The sequence below is a fragment of the Grammomys surdaster genome, unplaced genomic scaffold, assembly GCF_004785775.1.
Source record: "Grammomys surdaster isolate TR1022 unplaced genomic scaffold, NIH_TR_1.0 318, whole genome shotgun sequence".
Taxonomy (NCBI): domain Eukaryota; kingdom Metazoa; phylum Chordata; class Mammalia; order Rodentia; family Muridae; genus Grammomys; species Grammomys surdaster.
Genome location: NW_021604737.1, coordinates 232827 through 251814, shown reverse-complemented (window position 1 = coordinate 251814; position 18988 = coordinate 232827). Strand labels below are relative to the sequence as shown.

Sequence of the window (18988 nt, the reverse complement as noted above, 5' to 3'; positions counted from 1 at the left end):
TTGAAAGTTAAAACACCAAGTTTTCTTTTTAAAAATGATTTATTTTTATGTGCATTGGTGTTCTGTCTGTATATGTGTCGGTGTAATGCTATTGGATACCCTGAAACTGGAGTTACAGACAGTTGTGAGCTTCCATGTGGGTGATGGGAACTGAACCTGGGTCCTGTGGAGGAAAAGCTAGTGCTCTTAGCCACTGAGCCATCTCTCCAGCTCCTATATTTGTTTTTTAAAACATAAAATTATAAGAAATTAGAAGTTTGGTCTAGTGTTAGGTTCTGGGAGATGTGTGTGACGTTTACTGCCCAAAGTATAAATTCCCTAAATTCCATCACCTCCTGGAGCTGCTTGTGTCATGACAAGCATGTAGCTTGTTGCTGATGGCATCTCAGTGCTATGGTACAGAACAACCGTGGTTTTGAACAGAGGGAGCTGAAGAGTCTGCTTCTGGATGGAAGAATTATAGTCACATCTAAAACAAGTGCATAGAAGAGCAGCAGAGGTAGCTTACAAGTTTTTGTCAAGAAGAAGCTGGGCATGATGGGCCAGCCTGTAATCCTAGTACTAGGCAGGCAGGAGCAGGAAGATCAGGAGGTCAAAGCCAGCCTTTACTTCATGGGATCCTGTCTCAGCCTCTAATTCCCATACAAGTTAGTCTCCAATACCCTCAGACTTCCTTAACAGAGCCCATGGAGCCTGGCAAACCTAGTACAATTACTTCAAGGACAAAATGACTCACAAAACATCTGGTTAAAGATAATCAACCCAAAACAAAGTAAACAACAGGACACTACTTCCAAGCTAAATTCATAATTACACTATGAAGTAATTAAATGAAGCTTTGACATTTGTGAAATATCTCCAAATTATTGATGCAATAACAATCAATTTTATTGTTCAGATACTTAGGATTTTGAAGATCAAACCGATAGATTCTTAGAGTAAGTCAATCAAGATTTTTATTTATAGGGGTTATTAATTAAAGGGGGAAAAAATTCAGGTGTGTTGCCGGGCAGTGGTAGCACATGCCTGTAATCCCAGCACTTGGGAGGCAGAGGCAGGTGGATTTCTGAGTTCGAGGCCAGCCTGGTCTACACAGAGAAACTCTGTCTCTAAAAACCAAAAAAAAATAAATAAATAAAAATAAAAAAAATTCAGGTGTGGTAGCACATTCTTTTAATCCCAGGACAGCCAAGGCTACATAGAGTCCCTGTCTCAAATATTCAGAAGAAGGAAAAACAAACAACGCAAGTTGGGAGGAAGGCAGGTGAGGCTACTAATGAACTGCAGTGGGTGACCTACCTGTATAAAGATATGAACTTTCTATAGAATGATAATCTAAAACACACACCCACTACGAGTCAGGTCTAGGGAAGGTGTTAGCATAAACAAAGATAAAGACCAGACAGCTGCAATGGATATGCTTGTACTTAGTCTAAGCATGATGAAAGCAAATCCATCATTTCAAAAGACATGGTTTAAAAGAAGTGCTGTACAGATCCTAAGCTACTCAATCAGGCTCTTATCCTGGGAGCTGTGGGCATGAAGACAGTGGACACCAACATGAAGTTTTGTTAACAGACAACACACATGAAATGTACCTTCCCAACAGAGAGCCCAACAACAAAGTACACCAGGCAGCAATGCAATGCTTTCAGCAAATGAGTGTCCATTTGCATGACTTTGCTGTGCTAGGCAAGTCTCCCACCACTGAACTACAGTCCTCGAGCTCGCTACTTTAAACTGTAAAACTTTACAAAGCAAATCTCAGTGCTTTACTCTGTCTATATGTAGCCTTTGTCAGCATCTTCAAACTAGTATTAATAGCCTGATAGATCTGATAAAGCCACATGTCTGTAATCAATAAATTCTTCTAGGAATATTAAGTGACAGTAAACATTTCAGAACAGATCAAACACTACACACAAAATCAGCAGTAGTGGAAACCTGGCAGCAAAAGTTTCCTCAGAGGGATGCAGAGATGGCTCAGCCATGCAGAGTTCAATGCTCATGCTGAGGATACAAACTTGGTTCTTGGGAAGCCACACTGGTTGGCTCACAGTAGCCTGTAACTCCACTCCAGCAGACCTCATCTCCTTTAGTTTCAATGGGCACCAGCAGATATCACATGTGTGCATACAAAACATGCATGCATACCCACACTTACATATCTCACACACACATCATAAAAATATAAAAACAAAAGTGCCTTACATGTCTTGACACTGACAAGTATGAAATCTAGGGAACTGAGAAAACCCTGACCACAGACACCAAATTCTAGGTCCATACTGGGTTCTTACACTAGCTGGAAAACATACCAGTGCTGTTTAAGGCAAGGCAGTCAAGTCACTTTCTGAGGCAGCAATACAAGAATGATGTGCAAGTATGCCCAACTTTTACAGTATTTAAAACAAATCCTTCCTTACGCAGGTATGCTCTTTCCTTTACTAAATCATTAACACAAGTCAATGGCAACTATAGATAATCCAGTGCTACAAATAATAGACTTGCTATTAAGACACATATTATAGTGCAAGTCAATCAAGAAGCCAAACTATTGTTAGTTGTTCCATAAAGCCACGTATCTACAGCTATCCAGTCCAGCCCAACAGCCCACAACTGCTCCTATTACATCTCACTATAGATTAGCACAGCAAGGCTGTTCACACTGTGCTGACAGTGCTTTGTACTACAGGAGCAGAGTCTGCATTTGTGACAGAGAATGCAATGTTTACTATCTGCTTCTACTGAAAATGCTGTCTTATACACTTCCCTATACATTTACACATTCACTTATTAGACTCCAAATTTAAAAACAAGTTATGTGTCAACTTCAGTACACTTAAATTGATTTTTACTTAAAAAATGTGTTAGGGCTAGAGATATGGCTCGGCGGTTAAGGGGACTTCCCAGAGGTCCTGAGTTTAATTCCCAACAGCCACATAATGGCTCAGATTTTTTCTTCTGGCATGCAGGTGTACATACAACTAGGGTACTCATGTACATAAAATAAATGAATAAATCTTTAAAAAGAATGTAAGCAGACTTCACAAATGCAAAGACGGCAACATTCCCACCCCCGCCACTCTTATCAAATCCCTTTCAGCACTGCTCTCAAAAGAACTCAGACTATGCTGGCTAGGAAGACCGAATAGAGAGATTCTCTTCCTTTACAAAAAAACAGTACCTCAGGTGTGTTTGGCAGGACAGTAGGAGAACAGGCAAAAAGGTAAAACAAGGCAGCAGAGAAGAAAGGAAGAACTGTCAAATCAAAACACCAAGAAAGCAAATACCACAGTACCAAGACCTATAGAAGAGAATGGTCATTAGCATCACGGCAAGGGGCTGTGTGTCAACAACATGTAAGCAACTGCAGAGGCTTATACACCCTTCCCATGTACTGCCTGACCCACAGAGTTCTCTACAGAACTATAATAAATCCTAAGAGCAAATGCTAAGAACTAAAAGTGTCAACGGAAATTCTTTAAGTCTAGAAATCTGAAAATCAACCTCTATCAAACTTTGGTTATCTTAAAGTTGTTCTTCTATTTAATAAGCATATTAATTTAGGGCTAATCATTAAAATGCTTCCCTTAGGGCTAGAGAGATGGCTCAGTAGTTAAGAACACTGACTGTTCTCCCAGAGGTCCTGAGTTCAATTCCCAGCAACCACTTGGTGGGTCACAACCACCTGTAATAGGATCCGATGCCCTCTCCTGGTGTGTGTATGAAGATAGTGACAGTGTACTCATAAAAATAATATAAATCATTCTTTAAAAAAAAAAAAGCTTCCCTCAGTTGAGGAATTATAATGATCTCTTTGTACAGAGACTCCAAGATCCACGTTAAATTGACTGTAAGGAAAAATAAAGAGTCAGAGTAGACTGTATACAAAAGCAAATATTCAAGTAGCTTTTTAAGACAAAAGCTTTCAATATACTGCATAAGCACTAATAGTTTCCTAGGCAAATAATTCATTAAATACTCAGAAAGTCAGATTTGTCATTCTCTATGTAAGGCATCAAGCTGTGTGTTACATGCATTTTCTCAGTCAATGCGTAACTAACTGAAGAGACAATGTATGTATTAAAAAAAAACTATAAAACATTCATTAAACAGTATACACGGTAACACGGTGGGAATGCTGTTACAAATATACAAAGTTTTACCATCACACCTGTCTTTGTCTTCTGCCACTGAGTCTTCTGAGCTCTTGCTCTCATCTTTAAAACACTGGCCTGAGCTTGATGGATTAGCAAATGTAGATATGAAAGGCCCCAGAGACTGAAAGGCTGCTTGGCGAACCTAAGAAGAAAAGGACAATAATAAACATAAGCATAAAGAGGTATACATACTCGAATGCATACATATTTACTCTGTATATACAAAAGCCAAAGTACGTTCAGGATAACAGGAAAGCCTTGTAACAGAAACCTGACTCTTTCTTTCCTTGACTTGGCTATTCAGACAATAAGAGCTGAGTGGGATATACTAAACAACACAAAGACAGAACAAACAAACAAACTGGTACAAAGGCTTCCTGTACATTTCAAAAACAAGAACTACCTGTGCAGCCAGGATGACCTCCAACTACTTGCCTCCTGCTTCTACCTCCTGAATACTAGGATTAAAGATACACATCCTCAATACTTGGTGAAAATACGTATTAAAGAAAAGAAAAGAAAAGAAAAGAAAAGAAAAGAAAAGAAAAACTCAACAAGCCAACAACCATTAAATAGCAAGCTAAATTAAAAACATGATTTTTTTTTCCAAATACTTTCCAGGTAACAAAAAGACAACCTTTAATAACCTATTGACTAGTCTTATATATATGAGTAACATAATTATAAATTCTTTCTTTTGAAAGAATTCAAAACAGGGGTTCAAGACAGGGGTTCCCTAGATAGCTCTATCTTGGAACTCATTCTGTAAATCAGGCTGGCCTCACACTTACAGATCCAGATGCCTCTGCCTCTCAAGTGCTGGGATTAATGGCAAGTGCCACTTCCACTTGGAGTAAATTATTTTTTAAACTTGAAATCACTGAGCTAGAGAAATGGCTCAGCAGTTAAGAACACTGCTCTTTCAAAAACCCTGGGTACAGTTCCCAGCACCCACATGGTAACTCACAACTTCCTACTACTCCTGTTTCAGGGACTAATACCCTCTTCTGGTTTCAATGGACCCCAGATATGCATGTGGTATACATACATACATACAAAGCACCCATAGACATAAAACAAAGAGAATATTAAAACAATTTTTTTTTTAAAAAATCACATTTACGTTAGACTCAACATGTTTTTAAAAAGCAGTGTTACCCAACGTGAAGGATCACTGATCAAGTTAATAAATAGTGCTGATAACTTTGTCCGTCGGATTTCTTGACATGTTGCACAAGAGACAGCCATGAAGCACTCAGCACAGGCCTTCCGGACACCCCACACATTATCAGAACACAGCTGGAAGAACCTGGGCAGCTGTGAGGACACACAACGAGGCCAGTCATTTCCCTGCCGTTTTCTGTTTTAAATGGTGGATACTCTTAAAACATATACAATATATTTAATACTGGAACTCAAACCTTCTAATACATCACATCTAACTTATAACTCACTCTAGAAAGGCAAAGCACCAACAAACACAGCTGGATGTCATCTAAGAGCTTACACTTGAGCTCATTTTGCCAATGGATTTATAGATATTCTAAGTATATGAACTTGTACATGGGGCATATGCATGCCACAATTTAACTCCTCTGCTACAAGATTTAAGTGCCACCAAAGCGAGTACTCTAGTAAAGTGAGTATTCTAGTAAGATTAAAGATTCAGTTGAATGAATTAGGGCTGAGTTGCTATGTAGAAGAGGCATGCTAACAGTGTATCACTGTTTTTCACACACTGTTCAAATGTCAACTGGCAATTCCAAACTTAAAAACATCATTCTGGTTTGCTGTCATGGGGCCATGTTAATAAACTCTCTACTACTTTGTATTGCTTATTCTTCTTTATTTTTTTTTGGTTTTTCGAGACAGGGTTTCTCTGTGTAGCCCTGGCTGTCCTGGCACTCTCTCTGTAGATCAGGCTAGCCTCGAACTCAGAAATCCACCTGCCTCTGCCTCCCAAGTGCTGGGATTACAGGCATGCGCCACCACTGCCCAGCTTGCTTACTCTTTAATACCTTAGATACTTACCAACATTTCTTCTGTAGCTTGCTGGCCAACTACACTGCAAATATCTCCAAAATTGGCAGCACAGACCTATAAGAGAATCATCACTAACATTTCGATATCACATATGGAGTTCCTTAAAAACAATCATTACATTCTACATACCAGAGCACCATTTATTCTTAAATATGGAGACCAAAAATGGATACAGACATACCTTTCGAACATGAAACATTCTACAGTCGCAGCACATCTCGCAAAACCTAGGGAGGATGAGACGCTCTGTAATATCCTTCCCAACCATGGGGGCCATCTTGCACATTATCTGAAAGTGAGAAAAAATTTGTAACAAAAACATCTAAGGCCTTTTAAGTTAAATTTAATAATTTAAAGAAATACATATTAACCAATATACAGCAAATGTACTAATTCTAGGAGAAAAATTATTCTTCTATCATTAGTTAATAACCTAAACATTTTGCCAGTAACTGTGAAAGAAAAAAATAGGAAAAAGAGAAAAAAGAAAATTCCACCTTTAAACTTAGCACTTGAGAAGTAGAAGCAGGTGGACTATGAGTTCAAGGCCAGCCTGGTCTACAATCGAGTTCCAGAACAGCCAGGGCCATGTCTCAAAACACCTACCAGCAGCAACAGCAGTAGAAGCAGCAGCAGCAGCAGCAACAACAAAGGAGTGCCTGTTCAAAAGGCAAGACTGCTTAGTGCAGCTGTGTCTCTGAGGAAGAACTCCACAGAAGCCATGCCAGCTTTTGAATGGGGGAGCCACGCTTGCCTCTGCATAGACACAGTCCCAGTACACATTTGTTCCAGCTACCAAATAACAAAGTAAGAGTTTCCTTCCCTGACAACTAGCTCAAGTCCATCCCCATACTTAATACAAAAGGAAACCTGATGGCTTTCTGTCAGCATTTCCCAAACACATCTATTCCAAGATGGTGCAAAAATGACAAGAAGTAAAAGACACAGAGATGGGAAAGAAACTCTCAGTTAGGTACATCACTGCCTACATAGCAAATTCCAATGGGGCTAATAAAGAAGCTACCAATAAATTAGCTATTCTAATAAAGAACAAATAGATTTAAGAGAGCTGCAGGCTATCTACATCAGAATAAAAAAGGCTTGTATTTCTATAAATTAACAATGAACTAGAGAGCTTTAAAAATCCATCATTTATAATGTTAAAATGTGAAATCCAACAAAAAGATCTTTCTGTTCAAAGCTATAAAACATTAACTGTGTAATCAAATACGTAAGTAAATCCCTTCAAGGTGCATCATGCTCATGGGCTATTAGGCTGGCAACTCTCCTCAGATGGATCTGCAGGTTCAACAATTCCTATCTAGAATCCCTACATCGTTGAACAGGATAAAACCTGCAGTTCCCAACTCCCACAAACAGCTTTGTGTTTCAAAGAAGCAAGGCTGAAATTTGAAGCTCTGTCTAATCTAGGTAACATATTAGAATTAATTTTTTCCTAAAACAAACAAACCAGATATAGGAGAATCATAAGCTTTCCTTCAATCCTGAACATTATAATTATGTTTTTAGACTAGGCGCCCCTTAATATAACCAACAGTTATACCAAAACTAATTTTCTTTATTGAAGAATTTCTGAAATTAAAATGTGATTATTTGGAGCTAGGTAGGGGTGACATCTGTAGGCTGTTGTGATGGTTTATATATGCTTGGCCCAGAGAGTAGCACTGTTAGGAGGTATGGCCTTGTTGGGGTAGGTGTGGCCTTGTCGGTGTGGGTTTTAATACCCTTGTCCTAGCTGCCTGGAAGTCAGTATTCTGCTAGCAGCCTTCAGATGAAGACGTAGAACTCTCAGCTCTTCCTACACCATGTCTGCCTGGATGCTACTATGTTCCCACCTTGATGATAACGGATTGAACCTCTGAACCTGTACGCCAGCCCCGATTAAATGTTCTTAATAAGAGTTGCCTTGGTCATGGTATCTGTTCACAACAGTAAAACCCTAACTAAGACAATTGTGTATTAAATGCCACTGAACACTATACTTTAAATGGCTAATTTTATATGAGTTTCACAACAATGAAAACTGTTGAGAAAAAAAGTATCTAAATTTCTGTAAGAAATAATGAAAAGGGAATTTTCAAGGGACAGAAAACTAGAGGAAAACTGTTCTCACAGATGACTTGGAATCACTCACAATTTCTGTTACCATTTTTTGTATCAACAAAAGATCAATGTTAGAGGTATAAAGAGTAAATGTTCCGTATCCTATCAGGTTTATTTAGTACTTTTCTATCCTCCTGTCTCAGCTCGGGAACCAAGGATGGGAGTGACAACACATATCAGCACACTCTCAAAGCTCACTGTTGGTTTGCCTAAAAGGAGAGTATTGGACTTACAGCCACAGCCTCTGTCTTCACATCGTCATTGCTGTCTGGGGCAGTCAAGTCTATGAGGACAGGACACACCTTGGTCTCCACATCAAATCGCTCAATCAGCTCCTGCTCCAGCAGAGCCAGCAAAGCTGCCTGACTGGTTTTCCTCACCTACCAAGAAAAACACCATAGTATAAAAAAGTACAAATATATAAAATTCTAAAACAACCAGGTGGTGGCAGCAGATGCTTTTAATTCTAACACTTGGGAGGCAGAAGTAGGTGGATCTCTGAATCTGAGGCCTGTGGCAGAAATTTCCTGCCCAATGTATTTGCAGTGAGAGCCCTATCATTGGACAGGGAAGGAGGCGGAGCTAGAAGTGGGGAAGAGAGAGGAAGGAGGAAGAGGAGAGACGAGATGGGGCAGATGTTACCCTCGTGTCTCTAGCAATCTCAGGTAGCTATTCATATCAAGGTTAGATAATTGGGACAACAATTCTAATTGTGTGGGCACCTTGTGTATTGAGTATTTGCTCCATTGGTAAATCTTAAGCTTTAGAGTTTTGATTTACTGGGTTACTGGAAGCTGGGTCCACCAACAACCGGGTGGTTATGGCTGTGAAGGAACTAGTGGCTCCAGGGATGAGCAAACCAGAGCTGGAAGTACAGCAACTGGTTGCTACGGGGTAAGTTAGAGAGAGCAGTCCGGTGGAACCAGCTCAGGTGCTCCGGCCCTGCTGGAGAGCTTGCCGAGACAAAATGGGCTTAGATCGGGAACATGACAACCAAGCCAGGTGCTAGCAGGACCGCACATTTTCTCTAATACCTCCAGCTGCAGAGGCCAGAGTGGTCTAGTGAGTTCCAGGACAGCCAGAGAAACCTCTGTTTCAAAAAACCAAAACCAAAACCAAACAAATTCTCTACAACATTTCCTCGGATGGGAACACTTCTACTAATGTAGAAACTTGTAACTCGCAAAACCTAGCAGTTATTTGTGGGTGCTTCCTTCAGTTCTTACAGAGACAGAGCCTGACAGACAGTGTCACTGAGGGTACTATAAAGACTGGTAAGTGGGCACCCTTTATAATGGGATCAAGGGTTCTAATAAATGTTAGATTCTCAACATGCCTTAATCTAAGATAAGAAGTCACTAATGGAAAATACTAATGGAATGTTTAGACCCGAAAAACATTCAAATTATATCACTTGGGTTGGGCCATTCTACATGTACTATGCTATATAAAAGACCTTTAAGAACAAGTAAGTGCAACTCTTACCTGGTTATTCTGGTCTGCAAGGTATCGAACCACAATTGGTAGTAAGTACTTGGAAAATGCATATGGTATTGAAGGCCGGTTCTCTTGACAAAACAGTGCAATGTGCGGCACTTGTTCCATCAGCTCCGCTCTCACAGTTGGTTCTAGTGAAACAACAGCAACATGAACAAGCACATCCTCTCACCAGACAGCTGCCTTCCTTCATCTAGGCTCAAGGCTACTTAGGAACCAACATGCTAAGAACTCACAATGTTCACTAATCTGACACTTCTTTTCTTAAATTAGAGGAGGAAGTCACTCCCAACCCACACATACCCTGGCTCAGTATGCACTGGGTAAAGAACTTCTTACAATGAATACATTGACCAGGCATTTACAACGAGCCACACTGAACTGGGGGTTAAATACTCTATCTGGCATTCCTACCAGTCTGTGGCAGGATAGTATTATAAATGATGCCAGCTCTACAATAGGATGCCATCTGCAGACTCCATGATGTAAGAACCACCTAAGAAAAGTTGTAAGGCCAGCAGCTCCTCCTCTCAATATCATCTCTGAACGATTATAACTAGATTTAAACCAACTAATTTCCCTTTATAAAAACATTAAAGACAACAGGTACCACATTAGTTAAAAAGTAAAACAGTGTAGGCAACAATAAATATTAACAGTTAAATATATTCATACCACTGCTAAAGGAATAGAAGGAGAAAACATAAACAAGCAAGTGGCTGAAAGACACTAGCATACTAGTAACCAGTCATCACAGCAGACATGAGGATTACCAGTAACCAATTATCACATCAGACGTGAGGATTATAGTTAAGCAGTCATCAATCACACCAGGCCTCAAGAGACCTCTGGCACCTATGAATGAATGAATGTGTTTCTAGTCACCTTAACGTAAATATACACGAATGTATCCAGTGGAATTCCAAATCTCAAAAAAGAAAAATTAATCTGGCCTTCAGTAGAAAGTGCACTGGCATTTTACAAAGCTAAGAGTCCTAGCAACAAACCACATTTGGAATTTTATTATATTGTTGTGTAATGTGAGATGACTTCTCTTGAATAAAAAAAAAATCCAATTTTAAAAACAAGCATATATACTCATACTTTTCTTCATAGGCTCTAGTTATTAAGATAACAATGATTTATCTTCATTTATTTATAAAGCAAAAAGGATCACAACTGGAGTTTCAGAAAGAATGAAATCAGAAACTTTTCTTTCTTTAGAGCTCTGCTTAGGCAAACAGAGAAAAGGAGTAGTAAACTCCAGAGATAGACATTGTACATGTAGTTATTACAGGTCCAAAGAAGAAATAGCCTTTTCAATAAATACTGCTGTTAACTGGCTACCATTAAAATATAAGAAAAGTTGGAGAGATGGCTCAGCAGTTCAGAGTTCTTACTGCTCTTCCAGAGGACCTGGGTTTAGTTCCCAGCATTCATATGGCAGCTTAAAACTGTAACTCCAGTTCCAGAGGTTCTGACACTTTCTTCTAACATTTGTGGACTCTTGTATGGATATGGTACATATACATACACTCAGGCACATACATATCCTTAAGCAAATGTAAGAAATAGTTCTAGGAACGTCTTGTAAAAAATTATATATATATATATAGTGTGTGTGTATGTATGTATATACATGTATAAACACACACACATATACAACTTTTATTTGTCAATTTTAACAGTTATATAAACATAAATGTTAAAGGCAAAAACAAAAGAGTCTGTTAGATAATGCATGAAAAATAGTTATGACTTTGAGGTGGAGAAAATTTCCCAAAGAAGATACAAACAGTACTGCCCGTAAAAGAGGAGGCCCAGCTAGGCATGGTGCACATAAGTGCACACCCTTATCTGAGCCATCAGGGGGCAGATGTAGGTAGATTTCTGTGAGTTGAAGGCTAGTCTGGTCTACATGACAAGTTCCAGGGCAGTTAGGGCTATGCAGTGAGACAGTGCAAAGCAAAGCTCTGTCAGAGGTACTAGTACACAGATGCAAAGACATGGCAGAATAGAACATACGTCTGAAACGTCAACCACAACAGGCTTGTATTAGAATAAAGACTCTTTATGAAAAAAAAACTAAGAAAAAAAACTGACAATTTTAAAGGGAGAGATTTGAACAAATATTTTTAAAAGATATCCAAGTAGCCAATGAGCGTACAACCAGAGCTCATTTCACAGATCACTGGATCACTAATTAGCTCCACAAGCCATACCACTATAAATCCATCCATGGTAAAGTGTAAAGGACGTGTCTCTAGAGGTGTCTCACACACTGCTTATAAGAATGGAATATGCAACAGCTTACCTATCATGGATAACAAATCTTTGCATGTCCTATGACCTCATGACTCTTCTCCAAGCACGTACCTAGAGAAACGTGGGAGCTTGTGTTCCACATGACTGTGTGGCTTCTAACAGCAGTCTTACTAGCCTGAAGCAGTGAGTCAGGTGCAGCACACCGTGTGATATAGCATACCATATCAGATAAAATGACTATGTTAAAAATAATTCTATATAAAGTTTGAAGAGGCCAGCTATTTGGATCAAAATGGAGCTTGCTTTGGGGGAGAGGGATGAGACTAATCTAGAGTGGTAATTCCATTTCTTTTGATTTGAGTCCTAAGTCCTCATTGTATAAAATGTGGTACAGTTGTACACTCATTCATGCACTGTGGCAGTCTGTTATACTCAGTATTAAAATAGCAACAACCACAAAAATATCTGCTCTATCTATATATTTCTGAAATATGGTAAATAAATACCTGGACTGAGTAGAGCTCCAAACCCACACATCCAGCATAGTCAAAGGGCCTCTCCCTATACTCACAATATACACCCACGCTCAACACGCTATAACATTGGCATGAAACCTCTGCTACTTGCTAACAACTCTAAACCACTATAGGACCCTCATGGTCAACAGAAGCAAATACAAAATTCCTGAGGACCCACTAAACGAACTCACAGTTTCTAAGGGACATAAAAATGAACCCTTGGCAGAAACAGATAAGACACAAGGGAAGGATTATCACACCAAGTCTTCAACAACCAGAGAGGTCTAAAACTCTTCAAACATTCTACTTTTAAGAGACAATATCAAGAGACACAACCAAGGAAAGAACACAACAGGACAAGAAAAGCAAGACAACATGAAAATAGAATTTGAAGCTTCTGAAAAAACGTATCATTACCAGCAACAAAACCCCTCAGTGCTCAGGAGGCAGGTTGGACTTTCTCAGCAGGCACTTTGCTAAGAGAAATCATCAAAATGCCCATGGACTATGAAGGACTGAAAAATAAAGTCAGTGTAAATCCATGAGGCCTATTATTAATTATTTTTACTATTATTACTTGTTTAACAGCTCCAAATTCTCAACTATTTAAAAAAATGCTACTCAGCCAGAAATGTTAGAATGCCCGCCCAGCACCACGCCCTGGGTTCCACACTCAGCGCTGCATAATATGCCTGTGATCCCAGCACCTGGGATGAGATGGTAGAAGGATCACAAGAAATTCAAGCTGAAAATAAGCCAATTTTTAAAAAGCTGTATGGTTATTTTTTCAAAATCAAGATTATTCTCAGTTACATAGGAAGTTAAAGGCCAATTGGACTACAGGAATCCTATCTCAAACACACATGCAGACATACAACCAAAACTAAACTTCAAAAAAGATTTTAAGACAGAGGTAAAACAATATTCCAAAAGTCAATGGCAGAATTTTTCTGACAGAATGAACCCTCAAATGTTGCAGGGTATTTGGTCACATTGTAACACTCGAGTCTGTGCTATTTACTGAAGAAAAAAAAAACTGTTTCTAGTTGTACTGTGGCTCAGCCTCAGCACATTTAATTCCTCTGGCTACAATACAGGCAACACCCTTAGTTCACACCTTTAATCCTAAACAATGAAGGTAAAGTTAGTTTGGAGAAGAAAGTATCCATGTTTGAAAAAGTTATGTCTAAGCCAGGCGGTGGTGGCACACGCCTTTAATCCCAGCACTTGGGAGGCAGAGGCGGAGGCGGAGGCGGAGGCGGAGGCAGAGGCAGGCTGATTTCTGAGTTCGAGGGCAGCCTGGTCTACAGAGTAAGTTCCAGGACAGCCAGGGCTACACAGAGAAACCCTGTCTCGAAAAAAGCAAAAACAAAAACAAAAGAACCAAAAAAAAAAAAAAAAAAGAAAAAGTTATGTTTAATTGAGTGACAAAGTGACAAATCAGAAAGACCTGACAGAATACTATATGCCCAAGTCTCAAGAGAAGGCGGGTGAGAAAGGAAGAGGAGATGATCATGAGGGAGAGACAAGGAAAGAAGAGATGAGAGGGGAGAGAAGGGGAAGGGAAGAGGGGAGGGAGAGAGAGAGAGAGAGAGAGAGAGAGAGAGAGAATATGAATAACAGTCATCGCCGGGCGGTGGTGGCGCACGCCTTTAATCCCAGCACTCGGGAGGCAGAGGCAGGCGGATTTCTGAGTTCGAGGCCAGCCTGGTCTACAGAGTGAGTTCCAGGACAGCCCGGGCTATACAGAGAAACCCTGTCTCGAAAAACCAAAAAAAAAAAAAAAAAAAACCAAAAAAAAAAATGAATAACAGTCATCTTGGAGAGGAGTGAGAGCTCCAACAGCTGAGATCTGATCATCGGCTCTCATGTGGAAGTGGGGGTGACCCCTGTGGCCCAGCACTAAGAGGCAGAGGCGATAGGCAGACCCTGGGAACTTGACGGGCATTATTCCTCCCCAACAGCAAGCTCTAGGTCCAGTAGGAAATTCTGTCCTAGGGAATAAGGCAGTCATAGGGCAGATCCCGACCAATCCCCTGCTCTGACCTCTGCATGCATGTACATGCAATGCACATACTACATATACAACCTGCCTTAAAATGTCATATTCTGTATTATATTTATTTTACCACAATAAAAAAATACATCTTAATAAGTACCACATTATTATTGTCTAATTTTCAAATCAAGTTCACTCCCTACCTCTCTTGATAGGCTCTTATCCTATAACCCAGACTAGCTGCAATTTACTTTGTAGCCCAGTCTGTTTTCAAACTAGAGTAATCCTCCCACTTTGGCCTCCTAAGAATTAAGATTACCACCATGAACCACCATGCCAGGCTTAAATTTACCTCTTTCTTAAGAAAACTCTCCTGTCTTTAACAATAAGCTAATTTCATTTTACAGGCACAGTGGCATGCTTAAATCCCAGCACTAAGGAGGGAGAGGCAGGAGAATCTCTGTGAGTCCAAGACCAGCTTGGTCTATACAGAGAGTTCCAGAACAGCTAGGGCTACACAGAGAGACACTGTCTCAAGAGCAAAACCAAAAACGAACAATGTTTTCCGTGTAAATCAAGATAGGAAGTATTATTTTCCCACAAACATTTACAGTCCTTTCCACTTCTTCCAATTTACTCTAAGTAACTTAAAAAATTGTTATTGACCCTAAAATGTTTACATAAACCACAGAAATAATCTAATCTCTTAGGTTTATATTGATGAGGAATTTCTAAAATTAAGTAAATGGACATATTTCCACATATGACTAGTAGTAGGTTAATAATTTCCTTTAAAAAAAATTTTTTTTTTGGGCCAGGGAAGGGGAAAAGGCTCTCTGTGTAGTATGGAATAGCTTTGAACACAAGCTCTTCCAAAGTGCTGGGATTAGAGGTGGGGTCATTTGCCAAGCTCTTGGGAAATCTTAAATCTCATCTCTACAATAGGTTTAGAAATACAGATTTAGTGAAAGAAGCCTTTCTAGAAACAATGTGTTTATTTGTCTGTAAATATCTACCTGAGTCATCAGCTAATCGGCTAATTCTTTCCAAGACAGCAATGCAGTCTCTCTCATCGTCGCAGACTTCCCTCAGAGTATCCAGCAAACTCCGGGCCACCATTTGTCTACAGGAGAAAATCAGATGGTGTTCAGTGCCTTTAGTACCTGTTATTTAGAACTTCAAAATACAGAATCCTTATGTTTCATAAAGACAGTTTTTCTTATTTTAAGTCACATACTAAACTTGTAATTTCTAAGAAGCAAAAGTAGGCAATGATTTTACTGATAAGATTATTATCAATTTTTCTATCTTTATCAAAATAATTATGGAAATTTTAGTCACCCATTTTTCACTTCAACTATCCTCTCACCATAGGAATGGTAAAACATAGTCACTCTTCATTATGTTAAATGTCATATTTACTAGTATGAGCTTTATTATCTACAGTCAAAAAAATTTAACAAAGACTTGAGATTCCAGAAGAAATGACAGGAAGTATGTTATGTCAGCTGGTAGAGGAATAATACACTCCTCAATAAGCGATTAAATGGTAACCAATAGGAACCAATAACCAACAGGAATCGTGAAGGATGAATACAATACAGATTAGGCTATAAACTCAGGACCTGACTGCACCTGCTACCTCCTCTGGGGTGGATCACTCTGTATCCCTACTGAGATTCCTTCATGTTAATGAAGAGAACACACATACCTGTTAAATACGTTCTCACTTGCAGCATACTTGTCCAGCCTCCCCAAGGGTGTCAACATTTCATCTTGTGAGACGAAGTCCAGGGCTGAAGGTATAATAATCACATCAGACTCTGAGCTGTAGTCATCCACACCAACTAGCAGAGACATCAGAAATACTCCTTATAAAACTCTGAAACTCCAAGTGCCCCTTGCCTGCTGAGGCAGTGCATGCTTCTGGAGCAGTACAAAAAAATACCTTAAAATCACCCCAGTGCTGCTACCTCAAGGATAGTCCTCCTTTTTCCACCCATAGACTTATTGGCCTCTAAGCAGCATATAGTCAGAGGCTACAGAGACACAGTACAAAAGCACACAGTACAAAAGCACACAGCTGGGCAGTGGTGGCCCATAGCTTTAAACCCAGCATTTGGGAGGCAGAGGCAGGTGGATCTCTGGATCTCTATAAATTTGAAACCAGCCTGGTCTACAGAATAAATTTGGGGCAGCCAGAGCTACACAGAGAAACCCTGCTGTCTCGAAACAAAACAAACAAAAAAACTCAAAAACTAAAATTTCATGCTCACAGAGAACACTAACAGCTTATGAAAAAATACACAGAAAGGCAAACACTGACTTAGTCAATTCTATAATAAAGACACTAAAGCTGAAAAGTACTTGGCTTTATTTACTAGAAAAAAACTAAAAACTTTAATTAGTATTTATATTCATTAGACAAATATTAAATGCTCCTTCTGTTGACTACTAGGCTTATGTCAGGAAAACAAGTCATGAAAATACTTATGTTAAGAGTTAATATTATGCTGAGAAAAGTCCATGTTAAAACAATCACTGCAGTTGCACATCTGTACACACCTCAGGCATCTGCAGCAGCTGTGGGAGGGAACTGACTAAACCAAGCTGAAAGCTGAAGGGTAGAGGCAGAACTAAACAGTACCAATCAAGAGAGGAAGAGAAAGAATCAAGGATTCCTACTATGTTCACTAAGTCTCTGTCACACTGGGTACTACTTAGGCCACCTCACAAGAGACTTCTCCAGGGCTTCACAGGAAAGCGCACAGAGATCAGGCTACTCAGGTAACTAATTTAGGCTCTAAAGCAAGATTCCCAGAGTACTAAGTAATTGCAAAGACATCTGACACTCAACAGTCAAATCATCAGTGCTAGTACACAACAAAAAATCAACAACTAGACATGAAAAAGCCAGTAAAAAACAAAAGAGCAAACCACAAATAGAAAAACTCAACAACAGCAACAGATTCACAACAAAGACAGAATCAGCAGAGAAGGACACAGCAACAATCTAACTGCGCCTGTGTATGAAGAGTAGCATGGGCTAGAAATGCAGTGCACACCTAAGCACACTTACAAGCACACCAGTGCACACCTACAAGCACACCTAAGCACACCTCATACCTAAGTACACCTAAGCAGACGTACAAGCACAACACTTGGGAAGGGCACAAGGAGGAAAGAAACACAAATATTCAAAAATTCCTGACCTTCTAGTGAAGGGAAAAAAAAACAATGAGGAGAAAACCACATTAGGTCAGATCAACAGATAATACAAAAGAAATGAATGGGGAACTTCAAATAATAGCATTTAAAAAATGGAACAAAATAAACAGCAGACTAGAGTATCATTCAACCATTGGAAAATCTCAGGCATTCTAATATGCATATGTGTAATATCTCCAAAGGAAAGGGGGAATATAAGAATATTTGAAGAAATAATAAAACCTAGAAAAATCCAAATTTAATGAAAACTATTAATCCATAGGCTCAATGAACCCCATTAGCAAAAACCATAACGAAAAATACACTTATCTACAATATAATGAAACTGCTTAACACTAGTCAGAGTCTTTGAAACTAGAGATGACTCATTTTATGTATAAAACAGAATAATAAGACATATAGTCTAGAAGACAGTAAAGCAACAACCTTAAAGTCCTGACAAAGATGGGGGTGGAGGACTCAAAAAATGACCCTATGTTTATTTAAGAGCACTTGCTTCTCTCACAGAGCACTTAGGTTAGTGACTAACTGCAGTTACAGAGAATCTGACACCCTCTTCTGGACTCTACCAACACTGCATGCATGCGGTGCACATACATCCAGACTAGACACTCATACACATAACTCAATTTTTAAAAAGAAAGAAAACAAGATCAGCCTATCACTCTATACTCAACAGGCAGAAACCTTTCAACTAAGGCTTTTCCAAGCATGCAAATGCTGATGTTGGCATGCAGACATTCAGTAGTAGAAATACTAAAAGGATGAGATCTATGTCTATACAGAGGAACAAAGGTTATCAGAAACAGTGCCTACACTGGGCAGTGGTGGCACACGCCTTTAATCCCAGCACATGGGAGGCAGAGACAGGCGGATTTCTGAGTTTGAGGCCAGCCTGGTCTACAGAGTGAGTTCCAGGACAGCCAGGGCTACACAGAAAAAACCCTGTCTCGAAAAACCGAAAAAAAAAAAAAAGTGTGGTGTAACTAGTAGTGCATATAGTGTATACACAGACACATCTAACACATGGCACTCAGCACAGCATAAGGTACACTGCTGCATGAACATATAGTGTATACACAACACACCTAACACAGGGCACTCCCAAGACAGCACAGCATAAGGTACACTGCTGCATGAAGACACACTAG

The 18988-nt window shown here is 39.5% G+C and overlaps 1 protein-coding gene across 1 annotated transcript in view; it reads right to left on the bottom strand.

The window, feature by feature from the left end:
• Nucleotides 1–18988, bottom strand: part of Ppp4r1 (protein phosphatase 4 regulatory subunit 1) — a 60730-nt gene that overhangs the window by 19759 nt on the left and 21983 nt on the right. Inside the window, exons 4-11 of the mRNA XM_028777960.1 lie at nucleotides 16321–16456; nucleotides 15626–15732; nucleotides 9816–9958; nucleotides 8564–8710; nucleotides 6388–6495; nucleotides 6195–6260; nucleotides 5322–5480; nucleotides 4178–4305 (exon numbers count right to left, since the gene is read on the bottom strand). Of these exons, the coding sequence (XP_028633793.1) occupies nucleotides 4178–4305; nucleotides 5322–5480; nucleotides 6195–6260; nucleotides 6388–6495; nucleotides 8564–8710; nucleotides 9816–9958; nucleotides 15626–15732; nucleotides 16321–16456 (994 nt within the window). The remainder of the gene's footprint in view (nucleotides 1–4177; nucleotides 4306–5321; nucleotides 5481–6194; nucleotides 6261–6387; nucleotides 6496–8563; nucleotides 8711–9815; nucleotides 9959–15625; nucleotides 15733–16320; nucleotides 16457–18988) is intronic.